At 32.2% G+C, this 14,580-nt stretch overlaps 1 protein-coding gene across 6 annotated transcripts in view; it reads left to right on the forward strand.

Annotated features, from left to right (window-relative positions):
• The window catches only part of LOC140445546 (importin-4-like), a 550,550-nt gene that overhangs the window by 511,004 nt on the left and 24,966 nt on the right, over positions 1-14,580 (forward strand). For 5 of the 6 annotated variants that reach the window (XM_072537643.1, XM_072537644.1, XM_072537646.1 and 2 more), the window contains one exon: positions 3,853-4,030. The exons of the other annotated variant lie outside the window; for it this stretch is intronic. In XM_072537643.1, coding sequence (XP_072393744.1) covers positions 3,853-4,030 — 178 coding nt within the window. The remainder of the gene's footprint in view (positions 1-3,852; positions 4,031-14,580) is intronic. 6 annotated transcript variants of the gene reach the window in all.

The following is a 14,580-nucleotide window of genomic DNA, read 5'->3' on the forward strand; positions in this document are numbered from 1 at the left end:
ATACCTGTTTTTTAAAGAACCAGTTACATTTTAGTACGTAGTTATACCAGGTAATATGATATCCTCTGTTACACAGTGTTATGCGTATGACATTCCACTGTCTACAAACAGTAGATAAAAATAAGGAGCCCATATAAACCGTTCAGGGTATATGTTGAAAATATACGGTATAATCGCACAGTTGCCAAACTCTCAGAGCTTAGTTAAACCGATAAACGTATGGTTCAAATGTACAATGAAGAAGATCTGAACGACCCCTATAATATATACACGTGAACTAAGCGATATACATTTATGATACAGGGGTATTTACGGGCTCCAAAAAATTTTTATAAATTATTTAACTCTACATGCTGATGAATCGACTGAACCAATATTACGGAATTGTCAAGTGAGCTCCGTATATCGGTATCCACTTGACCACGGAGCTCAATTGAACCTGAATTTTAACATGGGCGGAGTTCACTTAATGCCGTAGATATATATATATATATATATATATATATATATATATATATATATATATATATATATATATATATATATATATATATATATATATATATATATTGTCGTACGGCCGTAGCGTCCTCCTGGTTTCCAGGGGTTTCTGGACGATCTACGACCGCCGCTCTTAAAGAGGATCTCAGGTTTCGAGAGTCCATCTTCGTTTCAAGGAGTTAAATTGAGATACTGGCCTCTACGGGCAAGAAGTTTCGCCGAGCCTTTGTGGTAGGTGAGGGGCCACCGGCAATCAGAATTCTCTAACAGTTCGAGCTTTCTTACAGACAATATTTCTTACAATGACTTAATTTGTGTTAGAATTCTGATGCGTAGTGTATACCTCAAATTCCACAGAGATGTCGGCCTTCTCACTTCGTGTAGCCGCGTTCCCTCTCCTCGAGAGAGGCACAAGAATGCCGCCAATCTCGATTCTTCCTGTTGCCAGTCGCTTCGTATTGCTACCTTTCGTTAACAGTAATTCTTATAGTTACTATTTGCATAAGGTTTCTGGAGACAAAGTGTTATTACAACTCAACCTGATCGGAAAAGCGATTACAAGTCCCCGTCGGGGCTTTCATTCGCTCTTTACCGTGACCAAATATTTGGTCAGTTCGACACAATTTGAAATAGTTCTAAGACCAATGTCTTTTCTATCTCAGGAAGTCGTGTTCTACTGCCAGGACGCGTTTTGTAGTCGACACGCCGGATCTTGCACACTTGATTTAACTTCTAAATTGGATAACTATTCTTGGATAATTATTATCGAATTTCGACGTCTTCGACGATAGCAGGATATTGGTTAAATAATAAAACTCAAAGGTAGCGTGGTAGCACACCGAGCCGACAAGGTCAAACGGGGCTAGTAGTGTAAGACAACTGGATCCCGATGGGAAGATGTGCTGCTCTTTTATACACATCGTGTTTGATCATTTGCAGCAAACTTCCGCCGAGAGGCCAATGACGGCGCAGTTAATAACATGCGCTGTGGTTGGCCGGCCAAAGTAACAATCTTTGTCGTGATTGGTTACCTTAGCGACAATATATATATAAAAAATACATTAGAGTAAAAAAAAGGTTATTACTGAACCAGATGCAAATATATATATATATATATATATATATATATATATATATATATATATATATATATATATATATATATATATATATATATATATATATATATTTGCATCTGGTTCAGTAATAACCTTTTTTTTACTCTAATGTATTTTTTATTTGTCATCAATATTTGTTTTGAAAGGAAGAAAAAACGGTTTTTTTATTGTTTTTATTGAAAAAGCAGAAAACAAACCAAATTGTTGAAACAGACATATGAAAGAAAAAATGAAAAATACAGAACGTGGTAAAACATCGGTGAAATTTCAATGACTAATATTGTGTATTGCCTCCCCTTGCTCTAATAACCTCTTGCAGACGACGGGGCATATTCTCAATTTTTCTCCGGATTCCACTCTCTAACAGATCCTTAAGCTCCTGTGCGTTGTTAGGAGGAGGTGTATGGGTTTGAATACGTTTTTTCAAATCGTCCCAGAGATATTTGATGGGATTCAGATCCGGAGATCTAGCTAGCCAGGGTAACCTCGCAATTCCAACCTTGTCCAAGTATTGCATACTGATCCTGGCAACCTGCGGTCGCACGTTGTCCTGCATAAAAACTGCGTCTTCTCCAAGCCCTGTCATGGTGCGCATAACATGTTCTTCCAGAATCTCCGTAATGTACCTTCGTGCAGTTAAGGACCCATTTTCGATGAAGGGTAATTCTGTGCGGAAGTCGGAAGATACACCTCCCCAAACCATGACCGAGCCTCCACCAAATGGCATTCTTGGAGCAATGCAAGCTTGTGAAAATCGTTCAACGGTTCTCCTCCAAACTCTTACACGTCCATTGGATCCAGTTAGGCTGAAACGGGATTCATCTGAAAATAACACTTTGCTCCAATCAATAATTCCCCAATGCGCGTATTGTCGAGCAAAAGCTAGTTGTGCAACTCGATGCGCACGGCCAAGTGGCGGTCCTGTAGCCATTACCCGAGAAGATAGACCAGAAGAATAAAGTCTTCTCCTGACTGTTGCAACGCTAACATTGCAGTTTCGTACTTCCTGTAGTAACGGTCATCTGAAAAGGTCATCTCGTGCCGTGGTCGTTCTTCTTTGTCCAGAGCCAGGTCGTCTGGTTAGCAAACTCGTCTTCTGAAAGCGTTGAAGCACTCGTTGAACCATAGAAAGGCCTACGCCAACAGTTCTTGCGACTTGCCGTTGAGTGTGACCGTCTTCCACAAATGCAACAATGCGTGCCGTTTCAACAACAGTCAAGGCATTTTTGGCAAAAAATAAACAATAATAAACACTAATAATGACACTAATAAGCACTAATGGTGGCAATAATAAACGTTTGTTTGTTGCGTTTGAACAGAAAGTCGAAGCACAAATGAGACATTTAAAACAAGCGGCAGTTACAGGTACCGTTCATTTTGGGAAGTGTATAGTTTTCCGCGAAATCGACATTATTGGAATTCTTTATTACAAAGGAAACCGCTAAGCCGACAACAATTCTCAGAAACATCATATATATATGTTCGGAAAGATTTCCGCGGTTAGTACAATTAAACTTAGAGCTAAGATTAATATTATTACAAAAATTAATATTAAACTCACCAGTCTTCCGGGTTGAACCGCGTCGATATCCATTTTGCCGAGCTTTCGACATCCTCTCTGATGTCTTCTTCAAGGCTTCCGAGGTCTCAGTCTCCCGAGCCCCCAGACACTACTACACTCACTAGTCACTTCTAGTTCACTCACTAGTTCACTACTCACACTTCACACTAGTAGTGAACTAGTGAGTGAACTAGAAGTGACTAGTGAGTGTAGTAGTGTCTGGGGGCTCGGGAGACTGAGACCTCGGAAGCCCTGAAGAAGACATCAGACAGGATGTCGAAAGCTCGGCAAAATGGATATCGACGCGGTTCAACCCGGAAGACTGGTGAGTTTAATATTAATTTTTGTAATAATATTAATCTTAGCTCTAAGTTTAATATATATATATATATATATATATATATATATATATATATATATATATATATATATATATATATATATATATATATATATATATATATATATATATTAACAATTGTACAGTTTCTAACTACTAGTTCAATCATGAGTATATGAACTGATTTGTTTTGTTTTTTTCTAGATTTTGTGTAAAAAGTATCACTGGATACGCTAAACTGATGCTGTAGTGTCAGTCAGCAGTTTGCGTTTAAGTTCTGAGAATACTTTTTAGAAATTAGACACTCATTGCATATAATTTTTTGTTTGTAGGTTTTTCCAGCCTTTATTCAAAAACTTCCCTTAAGGGATGATTTTCAAGAAAATGAAGCAGTTATTAAATGTATCTTTTCATTATATCAGCAAGGCAACCCAGTATTAAAGGAGCATTTACTGGATGTCATTAAAGTTTTAGCTCACGTTTATTGTGAAAATCAGACTCCAAATGACGGTAAGACTTTTATTGACTACATAGAAATGAATTGATTTAAAAAGTATATATCTTTAACTATCCCCTTTTTTGGAGCCACGTTTTATCCATAATTATACCTTGTGACATAGTGTGGCAGTTGCTTTATCTAGCATTTCTACGGTAGGTCTCAACCTGGTGTAAAAAGATATTTAATAAATCATCTGATAATGGATTTTCTTGTCTCTAATTACATAATTATTTTCTATGATATAAATGATGTCCTTAATTCAAAAGACACACGAGCATAGGTAATATTCACACGAGCAAATAGTCATGAACATAAAATACAGGAAAATGCAACCGCAATTATTGAAGCAAACCTTTATATTGGAGTTGTATTATTTGTTCTTCATAGTAAAATGCTGAGACTAGCATCACGGAAGTAGCGCCACGAAACAAAACAGCGGTTTCGTTTCGTGGCAAACGAAAGAATTTAATGTGACAATCTCTCAGAACACTAAAACAATTGTAGTCAGCAAAGAACCAACCATATGTAAAATAGAAATTGATGGCATCAGTATTGAACAACTAATGGATATAAATTACCTGGGAATTACACTGTCTAGCTTTGGAGACCAGGACAGAGAAGTGTGAGATCAGGGAACAGACACATTAACACTGAGATGAAGTTAAGTATTTATAAAGCCAGTGTAAGACCAATAATTACATATGCCTCAGAAACAAGACTCGACACAGCCACAACGCAAAGGCTACTGGAAACTGCGGAGATGGGAGTACTGAGAAGAATTACAGGAAATACGCTGAGAGATCGAAAGAGAAGTGAAGATAATAGAAGAAAATGTAACGTATAATGTATAAATGAATGGACACAAAATAGAAAAAAAAAATGGAATAACCACATAAGCAGAATGGAGGAGACCCGTATCATCAAAATAGCAAGAGTTAACTCACTAATCGGCAGAAGAAGTATCGGAGGACCGCGCAAAAGATGAAGTGACAAACCTTCCATAGAGGTATTGATCCGCCAATGAACAAGCAGAATTTGAAGAAGAAGAATTTTCTTGTGGAATCTTAAGTTCCGCAGTACCGAAAGTATACCATTTAGACCTATTTGTTTATTTACAAATTTAAAATAAAAAAGTTAAAAAAATTGTAAAAGTTTATTTACAAATTACAGAATGATGATACATTGGCAACTAGAATAAGACTAAACATATCAGCTATAACGAAGTTATAGAGCCAAAATTTCTTGTTCTAACAAAAATTCGTTTTTAGAGGAGAAACATTTGTTAAAATCTGTTTTATTAAAAAATGATTATCTTTTATCGTTTATAAATAAGGAATAAGGAACAACTTAGATGAGATCCTACAGCATACACAACGAATAATACGAGGAAAATAAGAATACCATACATAAAAATATTATCGGAAAACTTAAAAAGGTGGGAAATAAATTCGACATTTCAACAACATTCAAAATAACAAACACTTAAGATATATTTTATCTAAAACTAAACCTAACAATGAACAAGAAAGAACAAAGAGTTGTGTTTATAAAATACCTTGTGAATGCAATCAGTTTTATTTAGGTGAAATATCAAGGCTATTAAATGTTAGAAAAAGTTAACATCAATCTTATATTAAAAATAAAAAAAAAAATTGATATATCAAATATGTAAATATGCATGGGAAAATGAAACATAGGACAATGAAAAAGAAACCTATGATAAAAAGGAGAAAAATCAAAGAAGCAGCTCTAATTATGGTAAATGAGATCAATTGTGTCGCAAATTTCTCGGCAGAATGTAGTAGGATCAGGTTACCTATATTAAAAGAGGAAGTTTTGATGTTTATCGAGAGTAAACTAAATGTAACACCAAATACTTACATTTCGGGATAGTATGCAGGAGAAATTTACTGTCATCATGGCATGTGGTTGTCTTTTTAACCACGAATCACATACTATGATTTTTCTGACAGATACTCTCAAGTTGAAGTTGATTTCATGTAATCGAATAAACTATATTACAATAAAGTCATCCCAGGAACCCTCAGTAATATTGGCAATATCATTTTAAAGTCGTCTACTTTAAAATATATAGTATGAATATATGTCTGAATTGTCAATATAAATATGTCAGATAAAATTAAATTAGAAGACTTTTTTACCTAGTAACAAAAAACAAAATTGGTTTTATTTAGTAATGTTTGTATTTTGAGAACGATTTCCGAAGTGGAAATTGAAACGTCACTAATTACTTTAACTTCAATTGTGGTTTATTCCCATTAAAATAAAAATTATATATATATATATATATATATATATATATATATATATATATATATATATATATATATATATATATAGATTGTTATGATTGTTTATTTTGACTTTGATTTTAATTTATTGAGCCAATAAAAGAATTATAACTTAATTGTTATCAAATGTAAAATAAGACTCCTTATATTACCTGTGTTCAATGGATTCAAAGATTTTCTAGTTGTCGTTTATCGAGATAGAGAAGAAAGGATAATATTAATAAAAGAAAATAGTATATTACAAAAATTTAAGCATTCTTTATTTTATATGAAAAAGAATAAAACAATTTTCAAATTCTGCCGTTATCTTATCAATCAGTATACAAGAAAATAAATGAAATTTTTATAATAATAAGATTTTAAATCTACATAAATTTATAATAAGTGAAAACCAATTTTACTTAAACTTTATTTTACTTGAAACAAAAAAACAACAAAACTGTAACTTTTGATTAGTCAAACCAAACTCAATTCTTTAAATTTGAATGATAATGACCATGATGTCAACACAGATCCTTCACAGATACCAATTTCAATTGTACAAAACACTTACAGCTTTTTTTTTCTTATTGAATTGTATGTTGGCACATATCCAGAAAAGTCCAGTCTCCTCAACGATGTGATCTCTCCTCTTTGGCACCTCGGCTCCTTCCTAACGTCTCTGCAAACCTCCTGCAGACTACACAAAAACACCTGATTCACTTCTCCAAAAACTCAGCTACTTATTTATGACACAAGGACCTCCTTTTGTCAACTTGATGCCGTAAAACTACTTTCACATATACTTCACAAAATGCCCACGGTAGATACAAGGACCTCTTTTAATCTACTTGTTATCTCCTTCTGCAAAACTATTCACTTCTTTTCACAATGCCGGTATTTAAACTCACGAACCACACCCTATCTTCTAACAAACGACTGTTTCCTTCGATGGCCAAATTACAACTGCCTCTCCCCGTCTCCTAATCAGGCTAACCCCATTACCATTCAAAAACGACTATCCAATCAAAAGCTCAAATCTTGTTTACTACTGTTAATGTTTGTTCTAAAAATTCTGTGTATCATTTGGGAAGACCAAATTACTATTTCAGAGAAGGAATAAATAAAAATTGATTTTTCTATCCTCAGTCTGTTAATACACAATCTATACCTGTTTCCAAAGATTAGAATATGGTCATTTAATACACAAACAATGACAAGATTAACTTACAGGTAAAATGTCTTCTAATTCCACACAAAGGGGTTTTTTGATAATTTTGTTGTAAACGGAAAAGGTCGTTATCCATTATCTTTGGATTACCTGTAGTAAACAAAATTTAAAGATATGCATAAATTATTTTCTTTGTAAAATATATTTGAGTGAACGTAGTGAAATAATGGAACAATGCGAGTGGATTTTCCAAATAGACTTGTACGCCGATACGGTGAATAAGACAATAGAATCGAAATATTTCAAATGTATAATTCTCCGTTAGTTTTTAAGAATTTGTAGAAACAATTAGCATGTTAATAGTTTTTAGGAAAGTTATAATTGTAGGTAAAATTGTTGTTTGTTATCTAAATAGTAGATGGGGATAAATATGATGAACTTTGATTGGCGGAGATTGGAAAAAGTGGGATATTTATGTAGGAATGAGAGTTTAGCTAGATTTTTGAGGGAAAAAAGATAATCAGTTGTTTTCCAAAGGTGCAAGGCGAACAGTCTTTGTTCTCTGGTTGTTCCCAAGTGATAGTAAGCATTAGAAGTGAATGTTTGTGAGTTTTCGTGGAGTTAGTGTATCTGACGGAAGCTGATCCAGAAAAATATTGTAAGTTATACTTTTCTACTTATATATTCCAAGAGTCACTGTTCAGGCCGGAACGAGAGATTCAGTTTATCGAGAGGAGAAGAGGCTAGCATCTTTTTGAACGATACGTGCATCTGAAGGAGATCATTGAACACGAGAGGCTATATATATATTATCTTTCTTAATGTGGTGGGATGTGTTGTTTAGGTCTCTTTAAGTGTTTTTGTTTCTATCCATGCTGAATGATCTTCTTTAGACAATATACTAATGTAGTGTTCAAATGTGGCATTGCGTGCATCATGTAGCGCTGATCTTAATTGTCTGATGAGTCGATTATATTTGTGTTCGTCATTAAGATTTCGGCTTCTTGGTCATCTACCTACTGCTCTTCATTTTTCGACTATTAGTTGTATAATATAATTAGGAGTGTTATTTGTGTTTTCTTGATTTGGAATTGTTAATCGTGTAGCTCCATATGAAATAGTAGAAGATGAAAACGGCAGCATATTCATCCATAAAAAAAGGAAACGCGATAAAGATATCTGAAACAACTGTTTTATGTTATAAGAGATGAAATAGTCCGAAATTACCAAAACAGGTGAACAGGGCACTATAAAGAGGAAGTAGAATTAGCTATGAAACAGCTTGAATGGGGAAAAAAAGTAAGCTTAGACCAAATACCAGCAGGAATTATTCAACTGAGGAAAAAAATTAAATGGATAACAATATTCACTCCATTTACAGAAAAGGCGGTGACCCGAAAAAAATTAAAAACTTCTTTAATAGCCTCCAGTCAACAATTTCCTAATCATGTTTAAAAAACGTACCGAATGCACTGTATATACTAACCCAAGTCGTCAAAATACTTGTTGCAGTTATGTATTACGATCAACTTAAAGGTTATGCACGACTCCCTTTGTATAGGTACACAGGCATGCACCCATGCGGGGAAAAAAAGATTTGTCATACCGTTACATTATATCACATTTTAACGTTGAATATTCTATGGTCCCCTTTGGGTTATAAAACGAATGATCGACTTTTTCCCGCACAGATCCCGCCTATGTAACTTTACAAAGCGAGTCGTTTGCTGGGTATTAAGGAACCGTCTATGGCATCATATAATTTTACGCCAATATTTCACGTTCTACGACGCATTCCACGTTTGATACACTGTCTTGTTTAGTTTTCTGTCATTCTATTTGTTAAATCCTATCTCATTCTCGTCACGGCGTCAAGGAGCAGTAAATGTGTGCAGTGAACGGGAGGCATATGTCTAACAGTGAACGTTGGAGATTTTTCGAGTTTATCATATGTACAGTAGTTAACTAAAAGTTGACGTATGCAAAGAGATGTATGACGTAATCATATGGTATTCTCTAAATCCTGTCACGTAATATGCCACACACCTCTGTGCGTTAATTCGTTTTATTGCTGCCAGTTTACGGTGTTATTACATGCCGCCATGTTTAATATCTCTCCACCATCGTATTATCTCCGTTAAATCCTATCATTTTAGGCTCCATATGTCATGATTAGACCTATAGAACCGGAGATACGCAACTAAGGCTATTTTGACATAACATATATAGGAGCAAAGATATGTACCTAAGGTCCTTTTGACGTGTTGCTGCATTTGATTTCTACGTCGTAGTATTGTATTGGTTAAATGCTACCATTTGAGGTACTGTACGTCTCGATTGGACTAATAGGATCGATGATACATAACTAAGGCCCTTGTACCAGGCTACTATATTTAATTTTTCTATCTCATTGTATTCTATTTGTTAAATTCTATCTTTGAGGTACGAAACGTCACGATTGGACTAATAGGATCGCAGATCCATAACTAAGGCCCTTTTGACAGGCTGATGTATTTTATTTTTCTATGTTATTGTATTTGATTGGTTAAATCATTTGAGGTACTGTACGTCACGATTGGGCTACTAAAAACGAAGATACGTAACTAAGGCCCTTTTGACGTGTTGCTGTATTTGATTTCTATATCATCGTATTCTATTGGTTAAGGGCTCTCATTTGAGGTATCATTTAATTTTTATACTTCATTGTATTTTATTTGTTAAATCCTTTCATTTGAGGTACTGCACGTTATGATTGGACTAATAGAACTGAAGATACACAACTAAGGCCCTTTTAACACTGTGCTGTATTTGATTTTTCTATCCCATTGTATTCTTTATGTTAATTCCTATCATTAGAGGTACTATACGTCACGATTGGACTAATAGGACCGAAGATACGTGACTACGGCCCTTTTGGCATGTTGCTGTATTTAATTTTTTTATTTCATTGTTTTTAATTGGTTAATCGTGTCATTTGAGATACTGTACGTCACGATTGTACTTACAGAAACGAAGATATATAATTAAGGCCTTTTTGACATGCTGTTATATTTGATTTTTCTGTCTTATTGTATTTTATTGTTTAAATCCTATCATTTGAGGGGCTGTACGTCGCGACTGGACTAATTGGAGCGAAGATACAATAGGTAGTTGCAATATATATATGCAATATTATAACCCGTTACTTTAAACCAAACATGATGCCAGAATGATCTGTGGATGAAATATATAGATATATATATATATATATATATATATATATATATATATATATATATATATATATATATATATATATATATATATATATATATATATATATATATATATATATATATATATATATATATATATATATATATATATATATATATATATATTGAAATGATATTGGACGTAGGAGGAGGAAAAATAGTGTTTAAAAAATTAATTTATAAGTTATATACTAGACTAGAGAATGTTATAAAAATTATTTATATGAGGGTATTTTTAAGAAATTAGCATATAATAAGTGTAAAAAGTTTTTTTTTATAATTATAATATATTTAAGTGAGCCATGTGCATAGGCAACCAGATATACCTACTTGAATAAGTGTCATAAGTTACAGAAATTAATAATTACGAATATAAGTGTGGTTATAATAATATGTTGTTTAAAATGTGTAGTTTATTAAATTAGAGTGTTTAAGTTACTGATTTAAGTTTATATTCTGATCTGAAAAGCCTAAATGTCAACAAAATTCTCGATAGAAAAGAAAGGAATTCTCTAGAATACAGAATTTAACCTTTGTTTACGGTAGAACGTTCTCGAATATGGTTATGTCTATGGACATAATCGAACATATACTGCTTCGAGAACATTCATATGGAGGAAATGGAACAATTCTAATAGGATTTCTTGCCAGATGATTCTGGAACATGGAAAAAGATATAAATACCCGGTGATTTGGATCCAAAGACAGTTCAGTCAGATGGCCAGTCAGTTAGTAAGAAAGTTAGTTAGAAGATAGACACATTTAGTTAGTGAAGTCAATTGTTCAGTAAGTTTAAAGATAGTCAGTCAGAAGGTCCAGATGTTCAATATAATAAGTTCAATGAAGATTAAGAAACAGTATAAAGATAATATTATTGAAGATTAAAAATTATGTTATGTAAAAATGATAATTGGATAATGGAAGGAAGTATTAATTGAAAATTAAAATTATATATTTGGTGATTGGATATTGGTATATTGAAAAGAAGAATATATATAAATGCTGTTAAGAAGAAAAATATTTTAAATTGGTGGGAGTTGATAATTGGAAAAAGTAATTTCACAAAAACAAGGATAACCGAGGCTGAGAACGAAGACATTGAGTGGTGATTAAAATCTTTATTTTGGAGAACATTTTATTTGGGCATTCAGTGACAGAAAGGTATATATATATTATTAAAAAACACTCATTGCTCATCATTCACAAATAAAACATCATAACAATTTGGCGCCCACCGCGGTGGCTCTCTATTTAAAAGAATTAGTTTGGGAAGATAAGTGCTCTCATATAATTAAATTAATTATCATTAAAAAAAAATTATAGATTTTATTTGAATTATATTTGAACAAGTAAAGTCTCAAAATGTCTCAAGGAAAAAAAGGTACAAGAAGCAAAAAGAATGAAGAAGATGTTGAAGTAGAAACACAACCTGTACAAGAGGAGATTTTAGTTCAAGCTCCACAAGATACTGCAGAAATGAATCCAGAAAGAGAGGAAAATGTCAATATGGCAGCTTTGATGTCATTAATGATGCATATGAACAAGACAATGGAAGAGAATATAAAAAAAATGGAAGAGAATTCAAAAGAAGTCAAAGAAGACATGAAAAAAATGGAACAGAAAATGGAAGAGAATATGAAGAAAATGGAAGAGAATACGAAAAAAATGGAAGAGAACACGAAAAAATGGAAGAGAATTATAGAAAATTAGAAAAGAAAATAGAAGATAATAATAATAAAATTGTAAAACAAATAGAAAAACAAATAGATAAAAAACTTGAAGCTGCAGAGAAAAAAGTAGCAAATGAAATAAAAAATATACGGCATGACTACAAGAAAAGGATAGAAAATGAGAGGACAGAAATAAACAGGATTATTCAAGCTAATAAGATAGATATAGAACAGAAAATAGAGTTGCAGAAATGTAACTTAGAAGTAAAAATTAACGAAGACAGGAGAAAGACAGAAGAAAAATTAGACGATATGCAACAAAATATCCAAATAAATAATAATCAAATAAGAAATGTGGAACAGAGAATAGATGATATTTCACAAATGAGAGACATAGGGAGACCTTACTTAAATTTAACAAATGAGACTGGGATTAAATTCTCTGGTAATATAAAAAATCTGCATCCTAGAGTATACATAAATAGTTTAAAACATAAATTAAGATTAGTGAATAATATTAATGATATTAAAGATTATATTAGAATGACATTAAATGACAATGCAGCAACTTGGTTTGCTAGTATTGAAAATGATTTAGATAATTTTCAAACATTTGAAAATAAATTTTTAAATTATTATTGGGGTGAACTAGAGCAAGCCAAGTTTAGAGAAATTCTATATTTTGGAAAGTATAATCACAATTTAACATCAAATATGGTAGATTATGCATTGAAACTGATAACGGTTGCAAAATATTTAGAACCACCACTTAGAGAGGATGAAACAGTCTTAAATGTATCTAGACATTTTGATGCTGATGTTGTACAAACAGTAACTGTACAAAATATTCAAACAATAGAGAGTTTTATTAATTTTATTCAAAGAATACAAAGAGGTAATATGACAAGTAATAATAATAATAACAGAAAAAACAATTATAACTTTCAATATAATAAGAATAATTATCAACAATATAGACAATCATACAATAATACTAGATATGGTGATAATTTACAAAATTTTAACAATAATAACAATAATCAAAATAGACAGAATCCTAATAACAATACTAGTTCTAATAGACAAAATTTTAATAATAATACTAATAATAATAGACAAGATTTAAACAATAGAAGAAATACAGAACGACCTAATTACAACAGACAGGTAAATTGTGTACGAAGGAATAGAAGCTGCGAAGACAGGGAACGAAATAGTACAAGGCAAGAAAATGTGAGTAGAAGTCATAGTAGGGAAAGACATAGGACATCAGATCCAAGTGGTCAGATACAATCTGACAATTCTAATAATCAAAATTTTGTTCAGTAAACTTTCTGAATTACAAGTTAGGCCATTGCTATTATGAAAAACCTTCTGAATTTATTTCTTTAGATGAAGATAAAATTATTGAATCTATTAATTTAATTTATATAAATGCTTTGGCCAAAAATACAATGATTAAGATTATGATAGATACTGGTTCAGAAAGTACTTTAGTCTCGGAGAATTTTATTTTTAATACATTAAAACTATCAGATATAATAAAGATTCCAAAAATTAAAATTGTTGGTGCAAATAATAAGAAGTTGGGTGAAATTGATAAACTAGCCAATTTTAAAATTAATATTCTTAATAAAGAAATTAATATGCAAGGATTTATTGTCAAGGATTTATGTGTTGATATATTAATGGGAAATGATGAATTGGAAAAGGAGAAAGTAAAGATAGATTTTGAAGAAAAAATGGTAACTTTGGAAGGGCAAATAATTAAATTTATGCAGAAAGATGAGGTGGAAGAAGGAATAAGAGTTGATAGGATATTATTAAAAGAAAATAATGATGTTTATGAAGAAGAAATGTATTTTGATGATAGGGGAATGTCCCAAAAGAATGTAAAGAATAATTGTAGTGAATATTTAAGGAATGGAAATTTTAAGCAGATGGATGCCTACGAGGTGGAGTGCTTAAAATTGGAAGCAAGGAATAATGAGTACATAATGAAGAATAATTTTATTTGTAAAGAAGAAGATATGATAAAGTTTTAAATTGCCCTGAAGAATATAAATCAATAGTCGTTTCCATATTGCAGCAACACAAGGGACTTGTCAATAAAGAAAATAGAATTGCACAAAATTATATCCATAGTATATATAAAAGTTAAAGAAGAAAAAGATT

This window comes from Diabrotica undecimpunctata, chromosome 7 (genome assembly GCF_040954645.1).
Source record: "Diabrotica undecimpunctata isolate CICGRU chromosome 7, icDiaUnde3, whole genome shotgun sequence".
Lineage (NCBI taxonomy): Eukaryota > Metazoa > Arthropoda > Insecta > Coleoptera > Chrysomelidae > Diabrotica > Diabrotica undecimpunctata.